General features: G+C 49.1%; 6 protein-coding genes across 6 annotated transcripts; 4 read left to right on the top strand and 2 right to left on the bottom strand.

Annotated features, from left to right (window-relative positions):
* The first annotated feature begins 293 nt into the window (after positions 1-293).
* Positions 294-2,184, top strand: F5J12DRAFT_851856 (uncharacterized protein). Its single transcript, XM_051746555.1, has 4 exons — positions 294-830; positions 887-950; positions 1,009-1,369; positions 1,440-2,184. The coding sequence occupies exons 1-4, from the start codon at positions 385-387 to the stop codon at positions 1,685-1,687; spliced, it is 1,119 nt and encodes a 372-aa protein (XP_051596893.1). The 5' UTR covers positions 294-384; the 3' UTR covers positions 1,688-2,184.
* Positions 2,185-3,346: 1,162 nt separating this feature from the next.
* F5J12DRAFT_340310 (uncharacterized protein) lies at positions 3,347-4,299 on the top strand. Its single transcript, XM_051738968.1, has 2 exons — positions 3,347-4,155; positions 4,252-4,299. The coding sequence occupies exon 1, from the start codon at positions 3,440-3,442 to the stop codon at positions 4,073-4,075; it is 636 nt and encodes a 211-aa protein (XP_051596892.1). The 5' UTR covers positions 3,347-3,439; the 3' UTR covers positions 4,076-4,155; positions 4,252-4,299.
* A 538-nt stretch (positions 4,300-4,837) lies between these two features.
* On the top strand, positions 4,838-6,231 carry F5J12DRAFT_851833 (uncharacterized protein; the record flags this gene model as incomplete). Its single annotated transcript, XM_051746554.1, has 5 exons — positions 4,838-4,896; positions 4,953-5,016; positions 5,069-5,347; positions 5,379-5,430; positions 5,578-6,231. Coding segments are annotated over 5 exons (633 nt in total), but the record flags the coding sequence as incomplete, so codon positions are not given.
* A 779-nt stretch (positions 6,232-7,010) lies between these two features.
* On the bottom strand, positions 7,011-10,094 carry F5J12DRAFT_895902 (uncharacterized protein; the record flags this gene model as incomplete). Its single annotated transcript, XM_051747886.1, has 4 exons — positions 7,011-7,187; positions 7,262-8,870; positions 9,194-9,817; positions 9,874-10,094. 4 exons carry the CDS (start codon positions 10,092-10,094, stop codon positions 7,011-7,013), a joined length of 2,631 nt encoding a protein of 876 aa, XP_051596890.1.
* A 2,495-nt stretch (positions 10,095-12,589) lies between these two features.
* Positions 12,590-12,966, bottom strand: F5J12DRAFT_340172 (uncharacterized protein). Its single transcript, XM_051738967.1, has one exon. It carries the CDS (start codon positions 12,869-12,871, stop codon positions 12,656-12,658), a length of 216 nt encoding a protein of 71 aa, XP_051596889.1. The 5' UTR covers positions 12,872-12,966; the 3' UTR covers positions 12,590-12,655.
* A 323-nt stretch (positions 12,967-13,289) lies between these two features.
* On the top strand, positions 13,290-14,905 carry F5J12DRAFT_895901 (8-amino-7-oxononanoate synthase; the record flags this gene model as incomplete). Its single annotated transcript, XM_051747885.1, has 5 exons — positions 13,290-13,698; positions 13,770-14,083; positions 14,188-14,298; positions 14,361-14,852; positions 14,885-14,905. 5 exons carry the CDS (start codon positions 13,290-13,292, stop codon positions 14,903-14,905), a joined length of 1,347 nt encoding a protein of 448 aa, XP_051596888.1.
* Between the last annotated feature and the right edge of the window lie 5,415 nt (positions 14,906-20,320).

Raw genomic sequence — 20,320 nt, 5'->3', positions numbered from 1 at the left:
TCTTAACACCTTGCGTTGTTTGAGCGGAAATATGAGAACCGTGGTTTGCCTGCTTGAATTGCAGGCATGACATCATTGCAGCACTTGTCATAGTAAGATCAGATTGATCGTCGGAAACTCGACTCGATGCTCAGAGTTTGAACATTTACTTCCACGTCGTCTCTCTGTCAGGGCGAGTGATAAGTAATGACAGTATCTATTAGCGGCGACTGCAACCAACTTATAAAGATATCAGGGTCAGTGTCGCAACTCTCGGCTGCGAGTGGTGTCGTAAGTCCACCGTAAAACATAGAAAAAGCGTCGTGCGGTGTTAGAGAGGACGTTCAGACTTTCTGTCCCAACCCACCAGGTCCAATAAGAAAAAGAAAAAAGAAAAAAAGGAAAATGACATCCTCAAAGAAGGCCTGGGGGTGGTTGCACCGCAGGACGGAGTCCTTCAAAGCCCAGTCTGAATCTCTCATCTCTACCAGATCACGTCCCGTCTCGTATCTCAATCCCGTCCAGGAGGACCAGCAACGCGATATCGGCCAAGGCAGCAGCAGCCCAGCCCAGCAGCCTCACGAACAAGACGCCCGCGGAAGCAGCGTCCCCACAAATATTCCTCATTCTTCCGATCCTCACTCCGACATGTCTTCCGCCCCTCAAACCAAGGAAAAAGACGAGCTGCCCTCACCCGCTGTCGCTCAGAGCCGGCCAAGGGACTCATCCGACGCAGAGAAAGGATCCTACTCTCCCAGGATGAACAGCTTAAGGCAATTTTTGATGCAGGAAATTGACGGTTCACGCGCCTCTGCACCTTTAACCGCCTATTGCTTCATGACCGGCTTCATGTACGTCCCTGCTTCATTTCCACTGTGATACTGTTTAAATCCGTTATATCCGCTAGTGATGCGGTCTGCTTTTCCGCGATCTTCGTATGGTGTGCGTTCCAGACAGGAAACAGTGTCCAGGTACGCTTACTTCATTTCACCGCCCTGTACTACGCCTGACGTATGTGGCGGATATCAGCTTGCACTCGCCTTAGCACGTCTCTTCAACGGTACACACGACCTTTCTTTCCACCTCGCAGATCAACAAGCCCTCTGCTCTGTGTTCTCCTTCATCTTCGGCGCTTTCATCGGCCGACTTGGTGATAAGATCGGCTGCAAGACGCGTCTATGGGTCACCTTCGGCACGTTCATCCAGACAATGTTCACCATGGCAGCGGCCATCGCCATCTGGAAGTCTGGACAACCGAGTCTTTCGGATACTCGTGCTGACCCGGCATGGAGCAACGCGCTCTCGTTCGTGTGCATCGGGTTTATGAGTGCTAGCATGGGTTTACAGGGGATCATGGGAAAGAGACTAAACACCCAATTTACAACTACTGGTACGTCGAATACTTCCCTTCGGTCCCTTGTCTCTCCATTCCCCGTGACATACTGACACCCTCTCCACAGTCGTCCTAACCACAACATGGTGCGAACTCATGACCGAACCCCAACTCTTCCACTTCCGCCGGCTAGTAAAAGCACGTGACCACAAGGTTCATGGCCATCCTCTTCCTGTTCATCGGAGGATTCAGCGGGACGTGCCATCCTTGACAAAATCGGATCAGCTGGTACCCTCGGTGTCGGCGCCGGTATCCGTTTCCTCATCACCTTGTCGTGGTTGTTCGTGCCCACCTAAGAAAACTCCCAAGAACTAGTCGCGCGGTATATATCCGTGCTCTTTGAAGATGAATGCGAGGAACGAGGAAATGGAAACCACCAGAGACGACCGGTGACGAACGCAACGCGAATTATTTTCGGCGATTGTATAGCTTGTAGCAGTGGAAAGAGATGACGCAAGCCTGGCGCTGAGCGGTAAGATAATCAGGGAGAGGTCGTTGACCTGTTTAGAGGCTGCTCTTGCTGCCTAGCATACGACCAGCGAGACGAAAGACGGATATCCCGGGTTTCTGGCATTTAGATATAGTATCATTAGAGCTACATATATGCATATGACATTCGCCTTCATAGCAATTACGGCCATGGTTTAGGTCTTACAGGGATCCAGTTCAATAGATTGCTTTTGGTTGAATGCTTGCATGAACAAGAGAGCAGGGTAAGAAAGAAAGTATTGAGGTCATAGGTAATAGAAATGTAGACGACCTGTTGAGGGTTACAGTAGAAACTGCTGCCCTCACCAGCGAGAGGGATGTGCTGAAGTCACTTCGGCGTTCCGAGCTGGGAGCACGTGTACGACGACATGTCTCGTTCGGGAGCGTCCTGTGCAGAGTCCCAACCCCATCCCCCAATCCATTTCATTCGACGTTCAATGGGCACATTGGTTGACGCTACCTAGGACGTTTGCATCGGTCAAGATATGAGTGCCAACCCTTCTGCAACGCAAGTCTTTCCCCTAAATAAGAGCTGAACACACGGTACATGAGAGTGAACCGGCAATCACTGAAGTCCAGGTCAGTCTCACTTTCGTTCTAACTCTCACTCAACTGACTGGATGCCTTAGTCGCCAGATGGGTCTATTCAACAGGTTTCCCCAAAGTTTGAAGGGACGACCACTTTATTGCCCACGGATGCCGTCCTCGATAGTGCAGTGACACTGAGAGTGGAATCAGCATTGTGGGTCCGGTTGACTTGGGAAAGAGCTTATTTCTCCGACTAGCAGCATTGGAATGTGCTTCCGCCCCCAGCACTTTTTGTTCAATGCACGTCTCTAGTCGCTCTTGTGGAGTGTCTTATCAGAAACTGAGTGTGATGATGGAACTGGATGACGCTGTTACACTTGCAAATAATGTGTTGGCACTCTGTTCTCCAGAACACCCTGCACCAACTCAGGAGTTTCTCGCGACGTGTATTGATATAGAAAATGGTACGCCAGTTCACTCCTTAGGGGGTAATAGCAATGACTTCAAGTTCATATTTGTTTGATGTCAAACAAATAATCAGGAAGATTGTCAACGAAACTGTGAGAATCATTCCACTACGATTGCTGCACACGCAGACTGGAGTCCTATGTATCCGGGATGCGCAGATATCACGTTTTGACCGTGATTCTCAACGCAAAGAGCTACTCTCGTTGCCACCTGGCACGCACTTTGGACAGGATCTCGAAGGTACGTTGCCTCACATTTCGAAAAGTGGAGAATTGTTGCTATGCGACATCAAAGATACAAGTATCAATGACTTACCGCGTCCAGACGGTGTTGCAGAGCTGCATTCTCGTGCTCAGGTGCAGTTTCTTGTTGGAGTGGAGCGACACTGACTATTGATAAAGATAGCGGCGCTGAATTGCAAGAGAGAATTGGATCTATGCTCTCTTCGTATGGTCAGTCGGCCCCTGACGATTGTCCATCTCTTAGACGTAGCATCATTTTCTGGTGGCGTCTGGTTGGACTCTTCAAGAATTATTGGCTTCTCCGACGACCTTGTTTTATTTGCGATACTGGTCGCTGTACATGGACTGCGAACCGCCGAATCCCAAAACGGACGAGGTAGTGCTCAGAGGGCTCCAGAAGGCAGCAGGAACACAGAAACGACATCTTGAGGACTTCCGCCCGATCGAGGCTCGACGTCGTACCGCTCTGCTAGAAGACGCTATTTACTTGCTTTTTGGAATGTTCACGCTCCACTTACCATTCCTCTATGAGGAATCTGCAGAATATGCTTGGGCGTCTCTTGACGGGGATCATTTCACGCTCAGGAGACGTTTCGGTTTTGGACTGGGTTGGAGAAGCGTCGTCGCTCCACAGTTGTCTCCCTGCAAGCAAATGGTTCCGAGCGACCTTGCCAGGTGCGATGGCGTAAATCTCCAGTGCATGAATTGTACAGTGCCCTTGTCGAGTTACCGAGGCCGCAATTCATCGGACGTAGGCTTTTGTTGCCCCCTAAAGCATAATTTACATGCGAGATTTCGATGTCTAAAGATCATATACCACTCACTGCTCTGCTGTCAACTCCTCTGTCTCCGCGGCGTCCCCCCATCCTCATTCGCAAGTACACAGCGCGGCAATGCATTGGCATTGAGCTTGGACGGGCTAAACCTACAATCCTACATAATTGCATGCCTACAATTCATTGCCACCATGATTTGAATCGGACTTTGTTTTTGGGAGGATCACGGTTGCCGAAAAATGCGCGACGAATTTCAGGGTGCAGTGACCTTGTAAACAAGGTGATCGTTCACTCGATCATAATTGTCTAACTGATAACATTTGAATCTCCGCGCCACGTTTATGAAATTTATGCGTCCGGCCTGATGTCTATCCAGCTCAAATGCTTCGGACCTCCTCATTCGCCCTTGGCAGCCGAGGTAGCTGGATCCGTTAGCGCACAATAGGAGTCCTGTTCTTATCATTCGTGTGGTTGAAGTTTGGAAGCCGACCAATAACAGGTTACTGTTGGCAAAAGCCGACTGCAGGCGCAAGGCAGCATAGAAAAGCGTTATGCAGTGTCGAAAGAGGAGCAGACTTTCTATCTCAACCCACGAGATCGAAAAAGAAAAGGGATTAGAATGTCGTCCTCCAAGATGGTTGCACCGCAGGACGGAGTCCTTCAAAGCCCAGACTGAACCTCTTATCTCTACCAGGCATCCCGTTTCGTATCTCAACCCCGTCCAGGAAGGCCAGCGACATGAGCACGGCCTTGAAGGCAGCAGTAACCTAGTCCAAGAGTCTCACGAAGAAGACGCGAGTGCCGCGATAAATGATTCTCATTCTTTCGATCTGCAAGGAAAGGGAAAGGGAGACCTGCCGTCCCCGAGCGTTGTTCAGAGTGGGCCAGCATACCTGTCCGATGCAGAGAACGGATCTAGCTCTTTCAAGATAAGCAGTTTAAGACAATTTTTGATGCAAGAGGTAGACAGTTCACGTGCTACTGCACCTTTAACCGCTTCTTGCTTCATGACCGGTTTCGTGTATGTCCCTGCTCTACATGCACTACGCCGTTGTCTAATTCCATCATATCCGGTAGTGATGTAGTCTCCTTTTCTGCGATCTTCGTATGGTGTGCGTTCCAGACAGGAAATAGCCTCCAGGTATGTTCACTCCATTTCATCTCCTTTACTATTCCTGACGTATGTACATCAGCTCGCCCTTGCCTTAGCACGTTTCTTCAATAGTTCACACAACTACTCTTTCTACCTCTCAGACCGTCAAGCCCTCTGCTCCACGCTCTCCTTCATCTTCGGTGCTTTTCTCGGCCGGCTTGGCGATAAGATCGGCTGCAGGACGCGTCTATGGGTGACTCTCGGCACGTTCATCCAGACAATGTTCACCATGGCAGCGGCCATCGCCATTTGGAAGTCTGGACAACCGAGTATTTCAGATTCCCGTGCTGTCTCGGCATGGAGCAACACGCCCTCATTTGTGTGCATCGGATTTATGAGTGCCAGCATAGGGCCTACAGGGAATCATGGGGAAAAGATCAAATACCGAATTCGCAACTACCAGTACGTCGAACACCTCTCTTGCGTCCCTTGTCTGCCCTTCGCCCTTACTCTTTTGGTAGCAAACTGACACCCTCGCCGCAGTCGTCCTAACCGTAACATGGTGCGAACTCGTGACTGAACCCTAACTCTTCCACTTCCGCCGGCCAGTACAGGCACGCGACCATAAGGCTATGGCCATCCTCTCCCTCTTCATCGGGGCCTTCATGGGACGTGCCATCCTTGATAAGATCGGATCAGCAGGGACCCTGGTTGTCGGCGCCGGTATCCGTTTCCTCATCACCCTGTCGTGGCTCTTCGTGCCTTTGAGGAAAGCTGGCTGGAATTAGCCGTGTGGTATATATCTGTGGCACTGGTGGTGAACACGGGGAACGGAGAAACGGAGACCACAAGAAACGACGATGACGAGTGATGAACGCCATGCGGACTATTTCAACGATTGTATAGATCGTAGAGTGGAAGGAGACGACGCAAGCCTGGCGCTCAGCGGTAAGATTACTGGGAATGACGTCCGGAGTCATCGAACTGTTGACCCACTAAGAGCTGCTCCGCCGCCGTGGCGCACGACTAGCGAGACGACAGATGCATGACCTGTATTTCTGGCATTTAGATTCAGTATCATTTGAGTCACATGAGACATTCGCCTTCATAGCACTTACACCTTGCCTTGGATCACACAGGATTTTAGGGATTGCTTTTTTTTCTTTTCTAACCACCCCTTTGCTCGAACATCTACCAAGACACTTGGCACGGTGGCGTCCTTGCAGCCCACATCCTTGACCAGTGCTTCGTCAAATAACCTGATTCCAAGTTACATGCTATTGAGCACTATTAGCAACTCTGTAGATGTATTCTTTCGGAAAAAGAATAAAAGCGTAAACAGCATCATGAAGTCGTAAAAACTATGGTAAATGCATGACGAGGTGGGTATTTGTATTCTACTAATGATCAGCAATGGGATGAATGCATGCACGAACAGAGCAAGGTATAAAAAAAGAAAGCAATGAGGTTGTGGCTGATAGAAATGTGGACGATGACGTCTTAAAGATGAAGTAGAAGGGTTGGAAACTGCTGCCCTCGCCGGCGAGGGATAGGTAAATTTAAGAATTAAAAAAGATGCGAGTCTAACAAGCCAACAGCAAGATCAGAATGATCCACCACAAAAAAAGTAAAGAAAGATCCTTACCTGAAAAAAAAACCTCCCAACGACCTTCCATTATATCCTACACAAGTGGACCAGTACGGGTATGAGATGAGTCTTGATATGTATGCATAGTTTGAGTTGGGTAGTGGTTTATGTACAATCGGTTCGTCATTTCATCGTTGCGTTGGAAGTTTTTCTTTTCTTTTCTTTTCTTTTCTTTTCTTTTCTTTTCTTTTTCTTCTACGATCGGTTGGTGTTCGGGTGTTCGAGTACGGAGGAACTTTCGTAAAAAAAAAACAGGACGTTGCCATTTGGATCTTCATCACGGGTCACAAGTCCCACAGTATGCATGAGGATGCCGCATCGATATAAGAGCCAACCGACGCAAGAAGCGTAAGACAGCCAGGGAGAGGACCGCTGAATTTAGAAATTCGTAATTTCATGAAGAAAGCGTAGTCGTACACAGACGAGAGCGGGGACTCTCATCCGCGAACCAGCTCTCCCTTGGTCTATCTGTCGGCTCACTGGGCAATTCATGTGCGTCGTGTGCAGGAGTGGGCTCGCTGTAGTCTGCGGTTCCAAACGTCGTTGTGCTATACACGCGGTTCTTGACGAGCTGTAGTTGCAAAGGATTAGAGATAAAAGCGTTAAAGAAAAGTGGAAAATTCTGGCAATCGCGACAACACTTACTCCAGCTATCGGGCGCGTATAGTCCTCGAAATCTCGCAGGCTTGCGGCGCTCCGTCCGTCTACTTGAAGTCGGGGATGTAGCAAGCCCTCTGGAAGGCATGACGCTTCCGTGGGCACAGGCGATGGCACCGATGCATACGGAAGAGTAGGTGGGCGTAGCGAATCGTAAGGGTTATACGGCTCGTCGTTATGTTGTGGGATTGAGACCGTTGCAGCGTTCGTGTCCAGGAAGGGCGAGGGCGGACAAGGATTTGGATTCGAAACAATGTACGATCGTGAGGATGTTGGAACCGGCGCTTGTATCGGCACTGGCGTTGGAGGCCGGGCCTCGCCACCTCTTATGCCTGCGGTCCTCTCAACGTCGAATTCCTTCGAACCTTTCGTGGGCGTAGCAGGTAACGCTCTCGAGGATGACGATGGCGAAGGCGTATGACCCACTCTCCATAACCTATCCAACAACCCACGAACACCGTATGCAGGACTCGACCGACCCTTCCTCTCATCGCCACTTCCGGACCCCGAAACAGATATATTACTGCTTCCCGTACTCCGTCTTCGATCCTTGCTGTCATCCTTGTTGCGCACTGAGGATCCACGTTCTCTCCATACCCTGAAACTCGATGGCGGACTTCCGAACCCATGCCGATACTTCTTCCGCCCCATGCTATCGCTCGACACGCTCCGGACACCTCCAGAACCAAAGCCATGGTCAGTGTGCGAACTCGACAATGCACCCTGCGACGACATGCTCCTCAATACATCAAAGCTACTGGACGCCATACTCCTCGTGTGGGCATACGATCCGCTTCCAGATAAAGTCCTGCTCCTGGCATCGGCGTAATAGCTTGGACTGTACGCAGACCCTTCCGCAGACCCAAAAGCGGAGCCCAGCCCAAGTCTATTCCCACCCGAGGTCTGAGCATGAGGGTGATTTCCAGTGCCTAGAAGGGGTTCCTCACTTCCAGTAAGCGTCCGCGTGAGTGCATCGACGGAGCACGATCCAGATCCAGACCCCAAGGTCTGCGAACGCGCGTAGTGAGATGCACACGATGGAGCGATGTGACCGCTGAGCCACGCAGCAGCATCTGGCCCTGGGGAGCTCCTCCGGCGTCGCTCCGCTATTGGATTCACGTATGTTGAGGTCTGCGGGCGCGATGACAGGACCACAGCCGGCGGCGGCGAGAGGGGGGTGATATGTGATCCATCATCGTTGGCATGAAACGGAAGGGTGGGAGACGATGCACGGGCCGTATCAATGACCGAATCTCCATTTTCATTCGTCCGACGGTCCCGGTGCGATCCATAAACACCGTCTGTGCTACCCCCCGCCGTATGGCCGGTGTGTAGCGCTGCCAGTATACCCGCATAACGCTCCTCCATCACGGGTGGTCCAGTACTGCCGGAGCCCCGGCGGAGGTATTCGGGCTCTTCACCATCATCAAACACTTCACCTTCGAGCGGGCCGAGATGCCGTGAAGAACCCAGTAGGGCAGCATCTCTTTCACGTTTGCGATGATGTCTCCGAGCGCAGAAGATCCAAAGGGCGACGATGACCGCAGCCCCCACAAGACCCAATACGATGGCGGCAATCTTTCCCGGGGAGGTGTCACTGTGACAACAGTGAGGTCAGTTCAACTCAATCAGGACCACAACGAACGAGAAGCAGATCGAGTGTAAACCAAGAACGGCAAGCCACAGGAACCAGATTCACAGAACCAAGATAGAGGTCAAGGAAAGAGACCCGAGAGATCGAGGAGACAGAGATGGAAGTGGAAACCGGTCTACGCAACCCCAGCCATCACGTAGTGGGGTTGACACAAATGGATCAACGATTACTGCTATGATCTCAGCTGGCCGTAAGCCGTATGCAATGGGATGAAAACCCATGCCGGACAGGGGTTAACCTCTACGTCCCGGATAGATGTCACTCACCTACCGATGGCGTCTGCCCCGGCGGCCGTACTTAGAACACCACTAGTGGTCACTGTCAGGGTAGTTGTCCCAACGCCACCAGGTAAGGTAGAAACCATCGTGTACATGGACGTATAGGGCATGTATGTGTCACTGGTATGCGGTGAAACGGTGGTGTAAACCGTCTCGGGTATCGCGACGGTGGTAGTTGAGATTAACGTCTCTGCTGTAGTCCATAAGCTTGCAACAGTATTGTTTGTATTCGATGTAGCAGCACCTGACGTCGATGTCTCTCCGAGACTAAAAGATTCCGAGGTGGAGCTTGTCAGTGGAGATGTTGTTGCCGAAATAGACGTGTCAACAGACGGAGTAAAAGCCACGGACGTGGATGACACAGACACTACGGTAGATGTTGATAACGGGACCACGGTTGATTGAGTAGGTGAAGTGGCCACGGAAGACGTAGCCAGTACCGACGTAGAAAATGCAGGGTCGGAATAAGAAAAGGCAAAGCCAGAAGAAGTAGAAGTGAATGAGTCAGTGCTCGAGGTCATCGAAGTCAACGATGGCGTAGGCGAGCGCGTACCCGTGCTTGCTGTATCTCCTGCGGGCGTGCTAGATGGGACAGGGCTCTGCGTGACTGAACTGGGAATAAATTAGACAAGGACCCTCTGGCTGAAACGCGGAAGGATCTGACACACCTAGTACTGGACGCAGTCTCAGCAGCAGCAGACGTAGCGCCGGTAGTTTCGGTACCGGAGGAAGCGGTAGATATGACGTCGGAGGTGGATGAGTCCATGTTACTGGAGGTGGGGGACGGCGAGGGTGTTAGAGGAGAGGACGTCAGCGAGACGTCCATGAGAGGATAACGTTTCTGAGATATCAAGGTGTTGTAGAGAGATGGGAACAGATTGATGGGCATGCGGTAGCATGCATGTAGAGAGAGTGATAGCAGGTGAGATGAACGACGATGAACAGTGTGGTTGGTGGGCCTCGTGACAGTCGTCAGTGCAGACGTTTGAAGAAGTGGAAGACAGGGAAAATGGCTCGGATCGTCTCGACGCTCCGCTGTGAGTAATAATAACTTATAAGCGACGGCAGAAGGGTAAACCGTCCTTCTGAGCGAACTAGTAGACGCTGCAGGTCCCGATAATATTTATAAGTGTCCCGTATCGACGGCACCTGCGGTTGCAGTGCGCTGTGGAGGTTAGTGGTCTATCCTTCCCCTGGCCAGTACAGCTTGGAGACCCACACGCACACCCACGGAAGAAACCAATGACCGGCCACACAACGACCGAGTGGAGACAGCGAATAGTCACTACGGTTTCAAGCTTCAGCACAAATTCTGAGCGGGTCCACGCTACGGTGCTCACGCCATTAAATGTCGGAACATTGTACCCATTTCGGTTTAGTGAAAGGTACTGAGAACATTGTATTATTTTTTTTTTTCTGTGTTCTTTTTTTCGTGGTTTGATGTGAGTGGAGAGGGGTTGGGAGGCAAAAGCACCTCGCCATGCCACGTGGCCGACACAGCCGCGGGAACTGCTTGCCCTGCCGAGGAAGCATGTTGCATAACAAATAACGACAAATATGGACCCACACCTCTCGCTCACACTACATGGAACGTTTGATTGATGCAACGCACCCGGACACATGTCAAAAGCAGGCTCTGGGTAAACACTTTGCACCTCGACCACCCCAATGTGAACATACCCACCACCTGTCATTGGCACGCCTTCCATCATTGCCCACCCCAACTTGCCAAGATGACGCTAGATTATGTCATAGCATGGTTCTACTTCTTTCTTCCTTTGACCCGGGTGCCTTGTGTACCGATGACAATTTCAAAACATTTGCTGTACCTCGCAGTCCGAGAGGTCAAGGAACTTGACCGTGCCTCGATCAAGCTGTCATACTCACAGGCCGATCCCTAGCTCAGCCTCTCACTCTGACAGAAAACTATTCACCGTCTTTCCAGTGGATCAACATACCCACGATAATGACGCCCCACAAGACACCCCCCTTCTTATTACCACAGCGGCGCAGCCGATGATGGAAATTGTATAGACTGCCTACACGTATCATCGATGCGCACGGCCCAGCCCGTGAGACGACCCGAATAGTCGACCACATCTTATCTACCTGGGCTGCTGCGATCTCTGGCCCTCCGAACAGTCAATATTCGTTAGACCATCATTGCGGAAATGACAGGAATTCTCTCTACCTCGCTTTCGAGGCCGGAAGATACTCCTTATCTATTGATGCCCGCAAATGTTTCCCTATGGACACACATCTACACCCACTGCAGATTACCCCAGTCCCCAGTAATCTCCTTGGCGCTCAATACTTGCATCCTCAAGAACGTCGGCGTATCTTGATAATGAATTCCCCAACAAACGGTAGCACATGCTTGAACAGCAATCGACGCAATGCACGGAGGTTCGGACACTCGCACCATCCGAACGTGCAGTGTGGCGCTGACGGCCGCCGGTGACTAGAACGGTCGTTGCATTTCCAGGCGCAGGACTGAGAACAGATAGATCTAATTGCAGCCATGGTACGACGCACCCAGTCGTTCAACGGTCCGGATGTCGTCACTAGATCCGGTGAATGCAAGATGGACGGAGATTTGGATGCTTGAACATACCACCTCACGTGCGTGCGGTGCTGATTGTGGCCCAAGACAAGAAACGATTTTTACATGACTCAGCACAGAGTGAGAACATACTCTGAAGGCTGCATAATGGCTGTTATACACCTTTATTACAAACCCTTCGTTCAAAAATAGTGATCTTCGGTTCCCCTCTCGTGCATCTCCGGTAACAAGATTGCACCCCTGAAACTACCAGACCTGTGGTGACTGGTGAAGCTTGAAGTAGCAAGCACATGTGCACATTGACCGCGTCCGGATCCAGGGTACTGTTACCACTTATGTAAGTAACGATATAAGTCATGTTATTAGTTTTCCACTATTAATCAGAGACTAGAAGTTCCATGATGACTCAGCAACTGGTGTTTGTCTTCAACCCTTGCTATTTGAGACTCTCGCCAACACGTGCTACCCGACCTTCCGGTTCATGAGGAATGCAGGTGAGGCTGTGTGCAGCTCCTTCCTCTTCGCAGCGTTGTCTGTCGTTCAAGTCCGTCAAATGGTCTCCATTGACAAGTCTGCGAATCGATGCGGAATACCAAAGGTATCATGAATACTATGCAAGCGTTACAAGCCCCGTTGCTCTGGTTGAACGGCGAGAAGCTAAACCCTCAAGACTTCTGGGTATCTCATGCTCACTCACATTCTCAGGAAGATCCGGTCTTGTAGCAATCCAAGAAGGTTCAGGCGATGATATTTGAATGTTCGTCGTTAGCATACACGAGTGTCGAGTGTAACGTGGTCCGAGATGTGCGTGGATATGGCCGCATACTTCGCCATCTCTCCGTTACTACTTCCGGACCCAACGGTCTGCAAGAGGCTACCAAGAGCTACTAGGTATATACTGCCACTATCTCGCGTGTAAGCTTGATATATGACTCTCCTATATACACTGGGAAACTAAACAGACAGGTTTGGAAAATTCCAGGCATGGTCGACCCCGTTACAACTACGGTGACATCATAATGCGGTATTTTACGCTCCCAACGTGCTGCCACGTGGGTCAACCTCCAAACCATGTAGAAAAAAGCAAGTATTGCAATTTGCATGGAGGTCCACTCCTTCCCATTCGACTGTATAAGGAGAAAATGATCTTCCTCCGAATGCAAATCACTGAGATGATTGTTGGTGCGATGCGGGCTGATCCCTGATAAGGCTTGCCGCGAGGACACCACGGATTCGCCATTACTCTTCTAACGGCCATCTCTTGCCCGCTCACCACGGTCCGGACAACTGCTCATGGCTATCGGTTCATACATGGCATTTTCCCCATGGAATATGTTGCATCAGGCTGTAACCATGGGTCGCTTTTCGAAACCTCGGAGTGAAACCAGTCGGATTACTTTTGCCGTGTGTATGCCAGCACATCTAGCTCTGTTAAATGCGCCAAATCTGCCATGGCGTGCCAAGTTCGTTCCTTATCGGCATAAAAGGCCAGTGCGCACACAAGCGTTTTCTGGCTCAACGATGTCTGCTCAGGAATCAGCCTTGACTAAGTCTCTCGATGCTATCATGACCCGCCGTAAACAGTCTGGCCTTCCCCTCCTCGCTATCGATGGACCCTTCTTATCCTCTGCTCCGGACTTCTTCTCTAATGACTACCTCTCATTGTCCACAAGCCCCTTACTCCGTGAACTTTTCCTGTCTAAGGCCCTTTCTGCATCCCGTCTCTTCGGCGCGACAGGCTGCCGCCTTGCCACTGGCAGCGGTGAAGGTTACCGTGCTCTCGAAGAGCGTCTTGTTCACTTTTTTCAATCTCTTGACGCACTGCTCCGCACCTCCGGCTGTGTCGCCAATGAGGCCTTCTGGTCCATGGTACCACAACCAGGTAATGTCCTCATCTTTGACCAGCTTGTTCACAGTTCGATCCGCGAGGGTGCGCGTCTTTCGCATATTCCGAAAGATATGCAATATAACTTTAGGCATAATTCCTTGACGGCATTTAAGCGGTGCTTGGAGGATGTTTTGAAGAAGCACCATGCACACATGCACAGATTATGCAGGGATCGGGGACAGTGTTCGTCGCTATTGAAAGTGTTTACAGCATGGATGGAGATTTCTCGCCTTTGGAGGATATCGTGCGCACAGTGGATGAGTTGGTGCCGAAAGGCCATGCCCATATCTGTGTCGACGAGGCCCATACTTCAGGAATATTTGGACCCGATGGACGTGGATATGTCGCTCTTCTCGGTCTCAAGGGGCGCATCCACACGATGATGCATACCCTTGGAAAAGCATGGCGACATCGAGGAGGTCAGTTCGTCGGTAGTTTGAAATCTTACTAGCCCCCCTGATAAGCTGGACATTGCATACTAACCCTTGAACTTGGACAACTGTTCTTCTGACCTCACCTATGGTCCGCAAGTACCTGGTCGATTATGCCAAAGCGTTTGGATACACCACTACTATGGCTCACATGGACGTCTATATACTCAACTCCTGTCTCGACATCATCTCCGGACCGAAAGGACAGGAGGTATGCCTAAAGCAGAGATCTTCTCTGTTATTCCTACCCATTTCCTCACGCATCTGCCTCAGCTCAGAAATAAACTTAGCCACATCGTCCAATATGCATACGCCCTCCCCAGAAACGCTTTTCGACCTTTTCCTGCGCAAATCGTTGCGCTCACCCTCCCTTCCACGCGTGCGTCCGATATTGACTTGGACCGTGCCGCCGCCAAGCGAAGTGCCGAACTCAAATTATACTCTCCTGCGATTCCACTACTCACCCCGCACGCTGTCGAGCTTGCCGAATACCTGATCGACTGCGGATACAATGCTGGTGCGGTCACTTACCCAGCCGTTAAAGTGTCGAGGGTGCGTGTGATCATGCATGCCGGAAATACGCAGGCAGAAGTAGACAGGTTCGTGGAGAAAGTCGTCGAATGGGCCACTGAAAAGGATCAGACATCGAGCCAAGAGGGGAATCGCGGTGGCGAGGTACTATTGCGCAGAGGAACGGGAAGTAACGAAGAGCAAGGCACGAACACTTGCCTTTATATCAGAACGATAGTAGCGTTTAAAGTTGAGGTAAGCTTGTGAGGGGCTCAGTTGTCGAATAGACAAGTGAAGAACGAATATAGAATTCGATAGGGATTGAGGAAGAAATCCCTGAGTTTATATACATGAGTAGATACGCACGGACCAAGAGCGTAAAAGGAAACTACTACCATGTATAGTAAAGAATAGTGCAGAAGGTCATGGAATATGACGTATGACATGATATCATTATGATATCATTGTGGAGCTGATTGCTAAGGAAGGTCATGTGGTATACATCGTGTATCAACACGTGTAAGTCTGGATCAATCTAGACGTCGGAACATATACTCATATTTCCAACACTCCCCCTCGCTCTAAAATGGTAAGGTCACAAGACCCATTGACGAGCGATTTTGTTCAAATTTTTGCCACGTCAAAGATTTGGTAAGACCGTCTGCTTTTTGTTTGTCAGTTTGAACATATTCAACACTGAACAAATTATCTTGAACACATTCGCGAACGAAGTGCCATTGGACGTCGATATGTTTAGAACGACCGTCCGATACAGGATTCTCAGCAATGAAGCGAGCTCCCATATTATCGCAATAAAGAATAGTCTTTTCGGTCTTGAGTTGAAGTTCATCAAATAGCATAGAGAGCCATTTGATTTGACGTGCAGCATCACATAAAGCCATATACTCGGCTTCTGTGGAAGAGAGTGCGATTGTCTTCTGTTTACGAGAGCGCCAAGAAATAAGGGATGATCCGAGGAACATAGCATAACCGGTGGTAGAATGACGTGTGTCTTTGTTTGAAGCCCAATCAGAATCTGCAAAGCCATAAATTCGAGATTCAAGTCCCGAATAATATAAGGCCAGTTTAGGAGTAGATGCAATATAGCGAACTATATGCAAGGCCTTATTGCAATGATCTTCAGTAGGATTTGCCATATATTGAGACATGCGAATAACCGCATAGGCAATATCAGGACGAGTACCAAGAGCCATATAAAGCAATGACCCGATAATTGATTGGTACTGTGACCGAAGAGAAGATGTGGCTTGATAGTCTGATGGTGCTTTTTCCGGTTGGTATCCCGAAGGTAATGGAGTGCGAACATTTCGAGCAGTCTCCATATTGAACCTTTTGATAACCTTTTTAACATACGGGATTTGGTCAAGATAAAGTTCCTTTTTGGATCGATTTCGGTGAATTTGAATGCCAAGGTATTCCTTGACTTCACCAAGATCTCGTGATTCCCATTTCTTCTTAAACTGTTCTTTCTTGGCTTTAAGAAGATGTTTGTCCGAACCTAGAAAGAGTCCATCGTCGACATAGACGAGGAAAATGACGATCCCAGCTTTGGATTGATGAATATAAATCCCTGCATCCACTTTAGATCGAATATAGCCCATTGAGAGTAAAGATTGATGAAGGGCTCTATTCCATGCCAATGCAGCTTGCTTTAAGCCATAAAGGGCTCTAAGCAACCGATAAACCTTGTGTTCTTGACCCGAAACTTTGAAACCTTCTGGTTGCTCCATATAGATTTCTTCATCAAGGTTGCCATACAAAAAGGCAGTTTTAACATCCAGTGCTTCCATTTCCCAATTCCTTTGGGCAGCGAATGCGAGTAGAATTCGCACAGTTTCAAAACGAGTGACTGGAGAGAAGGTATCTTCAAAGTCGGTACCGAATTCTTGTGTGAAGCCTTTAGCCACAAGACGAGCTTTGTAACGACCATCGCTTTTAATAGCGAAAACCCATCGACACTTGACTGGTTTCCGATTTTTAGGAGGATCCACCAAAGTCCATACTTGTCTTTCTTCAATAGACTTTAATTCGTCCTTCATAGCATCGAACCATTTCTTTTGTAAATCAGGAGATAACTTCAGCACATCTTTATAGTGTTCCGGAGATTCTTTGATCCTGGCAGCCAATGCAAACTCGAAAGTATGCATTTCAGAAGGACCTGGCATTTGAGCATGTTGGTCCGGCATGCCTTTAGGAGAACTCGGAGTAGAAGGAAGTGGAGTGAGTGGTGAACCAGGAGAAGGAGGTGTTGTTCCTTGTGGATGTTCTGTCCACTGACGAGGAACTGCAGGAGGAATCATAGCTGGAGGAAGTCTCGGAGAAGGAGGTCTTCTTTCCTCTGCATATCTACGAATATCTTCTCTGGATTGTTGAGCATGTCGCTCAGCATTACGAATCCACTCTTGTGCTTGATCCCGATTCCTTTGAATATCTCTTTCAATGTCAACTGGGGGTCTGTCTCCATAGAGATTCCCAGGGCGAGATACTGGTATAAAACGACGCTTTGGACGAGGTTCTCTGTCATCTTGAGGAGGATTAGCTCTGCGAACATTATGCAAATCTCCTTGAACAGGTTGTGGTTCATATGGATGTCGAAGATGACGAGGGTCGACTGGTGGTACAGCAGCAGATGCTCTTCTTTGTTGACCTCTATTTTCATTTTGGTCCGGAGGTCTCTGCTGTGGGTTTTGTTGTGGAGGATTATTTGGACGAGGTGGTTGGCGGTGATGAGGCGCCGGTTGGATCTGATCAGGATCCGGAAGTGAATGAAGGCTTTCAGAATTGGAATCCGATGATTCATGGTCGTCTTCGGTATCGGGGTCAAAGGTTTCGGATTTGTCTTGACCAGAGCAAAAAGGAAAAGAGTCTTCTACAAATTTGGCAGTACGAGAAAGAACTATCTTCTGTCCATGAAGGAACCTATATCCTTTGGTATTTGGTTCATAGCCCAAAAATACCATTTCGACTGCATGAGGTTCCAGTTTATCTTTCCTTTGTTCTTTAGGAACCCATACATAGGCTTTACAGCCAAAGGTGCGGAAATATGTGATATCCGGGATTTTTCCTAAGAATAATTCAACCGGAGTCTTGAAAACAATCCTTTTGAGAGGAGTGCGATTATACACATGAAGTGCACAATCAAAGGCGAAATTCCAGAAGCGTTTAGGAACGCAAGCATGATGTCGAATGGTCCCAGCTTTCTCGGAAATTGTCTGATTAAAGCATTCTGCTCGACCATTTTGTTGTGGCTGGTCAGCAATAGAAAGGTAATGGGTAATTCCGCGCGAAGAAAGGAGCGCTCTGAAAGTAGAACCCATAAACTCTCCCCCTTGATCCGAACGGAGCGCAATTAGATGACGTCCAGTAGCATGTTGCACAGACACCAACCAATTGGCAAAAGCAGTATAAGTGTCGGATTTGTTACGAAGATAGAGGCAAAAACCGTAGGACGAATAATCATCCAAGAGGGTTAAGATATACTTGGACCGAAAATAAGATTCGACAGGTAACTCCAATAAGTCGGCATGAACCAACTCAAGTGGTTTAGTAGCGCGTTTCCAAGAAGGTTTAAAAGCTTCAGAGGACAACTTGCCCTGTGCGCAACCTTTACAAGAGGTAGCCTCCCCCTGTATATGTATTTCTTGTTTCAGGCCTAATCGGCGAATATGTCTGAGAACTGCAGTTGCAGGGTGACACATGCGATTATGCCAAAGAGACTCTTGAAATTCCCTAACCAGAGGGCAAAGGACCCCATAGGCAGTGGTAGGTGGAAGCGGTACGCCCACAAACCAATGAAGAGGTGAAGTCGGTGAAGCTACTTTTGCTTCAAGGACAATCCGGCCATCTGGTGCTCTGATAGTCTCGCCAATAAGAGTTGCTGTGCTCCTATACCCGTTGTTAAGGAGCGCATTTCGAGAACACAGTCGCTTTGAGAACAAAGGACTATAAACAACATTATGAAGTGGAAGGTTACTGCCATTTTCAAGGCGAATAACCACTGTTCCTTGACCTAGTAATTGGACCTTCTTCGAGCCTGCAGTAGAGGCGAGAGGTGGATTTTGAAACTCTCGGTAGGTCAAGAAATCAGTTTTAAACGGAGTCACATGATGTGATGCTCCAGAATCCAACATCCATAACGACTCACCCTTTGGAAGGTTCTTTTTAAGATTCGCATATGATGTCACACCAAAGGGGTAACAGTCATAAGAATTGAAAGCATGGCCATCGAACTGCGAGGGTAAGTACCCGGAGGCAGATTTGTTGGGATCATACTCGATGTCTGGATTATGCTTTATATGGAAAGATTTAACAACAGGACTTTCTGGCACAGATTCATGAAAAAGTGCTAAGGACATAGGCTTATTTTTCTTTAATTTTCTTCCTCGAGTAATTCGAACTCCAGAGGAAGGGAAATTAGTAACCCTGTTTGTCGCCTGAGGCGAGTTGCCATTGTCCTCAACATTCCTAGTCTCCACCAAGTTGTCGCAAGCCACAAGGGAATTTCCCATTGGTACTGAGGATTCGATGGAACCACTCGTACATGTCCCGTCCTGCTCAGCAGGGGGAAGGGAAATCGTCCTCGGATAAGAGTCCGAGTTGACCCGTTTTCGGGGTTCCCGAAGGGATAAGTCCAGCTGGTTGCAAGCTGAGACTACTCGGCGACAGATAGAACATTGGCAGATATTAGAACCAGGTATGTTGACACGAATCGGTACTGACTCAACTTGATCTGGTTGGAAATTCTGAATTTCCTCCAGATACCAAGGAGCAAGATTTCCGGTTGTTACATCAACAGGATAATTGGGGTTCTCCCCAACTGTTTGCATCGCCATATTAAGATCTTGGCGAGAAAGATCAGGGTCATACATCTCGGCATCAGTGATAACATGTTGCCCGAGATATATATTGAGGTCAGAAGAATAAACTCGTTCAACCGGAGTAGGATCCGGGAGAGAATATTTGGGAGATGGTTCGCGGGGTGGAATATTGATAGCAGTGATATCGAAATCACCAGCTTCAAAAGCAGTCGCAGCATTTTCATAAAATTCCTGGCCCTGAGCAGTATACTCCGGCTCGTAGGAATTTTGCCCATAATAGGACTCAGGGAGTTCCTCTATGTAGGCAGCGTCGATAGGTTCAGCACCTTCGACTTCTAAATTGTTGGCTCGGGCTTTGCCCTTGCCTCTGTGACGGTTCTGGCCTCGGCCACGAGAACCAGAGCCTGACTGCTGCGGTGCTTGTTGGTAGGGAGTATAACCTCCACGTCCACATCCACGAGTTCCGCGACCTCTTCCGCGACCTCCACGGTAACCACGAAAGGAACCTGATCCTTGTCCTGATTGATGATCGGAAGTATTATGTGCGCCTCTGCAAACTTGGCAGAGTGGCGGCTTATTCATGCGTGCCAGAAGAGAATTGGATTCTTGTTTGACTGTGGTCGATGATGACCCAGTCTTTTCCTGTTGTGGAAGCATAGTTTTGCCCGATTTGTGGGCCCAGACTTCTTTCATACGAGGTATGACGGTATCAGGAGAAAGTTGATCGGCGGCAATAGAGGATAAAATGTTAACCGGAGCTTGTTCCCAAGCATGTGTCATCGAATGGACTAAAATTAGCGCTTTCATTTTGTCATTAAGGGCGATGCCCTGAGCGCTGATTGCCGATATGAGCATAGTGATTTTGGCAATCTTCTGCATTATGTC

The sequence above is a fragment of the Pisolithus orientalis genome (assembly GCF_024613125.1).
Source record: "Pisolithus orientalis strain OTSU chromosome Unknown F5J12scaffold_34, whole genome shotgun sequence".
Classification (NCBI taxonomy): Eukaryota; Fungi; Basidiomycota; class Agaricomycetes; order Boletales; family Pisolithaceae; genus Pisolithus; species Pisolithus orientalis.
The sequence above is the reverse complement of the archived record's forward strand: the minus strand, read 5'-3'. Positions and strand labels throughout refer to the sequence as shown.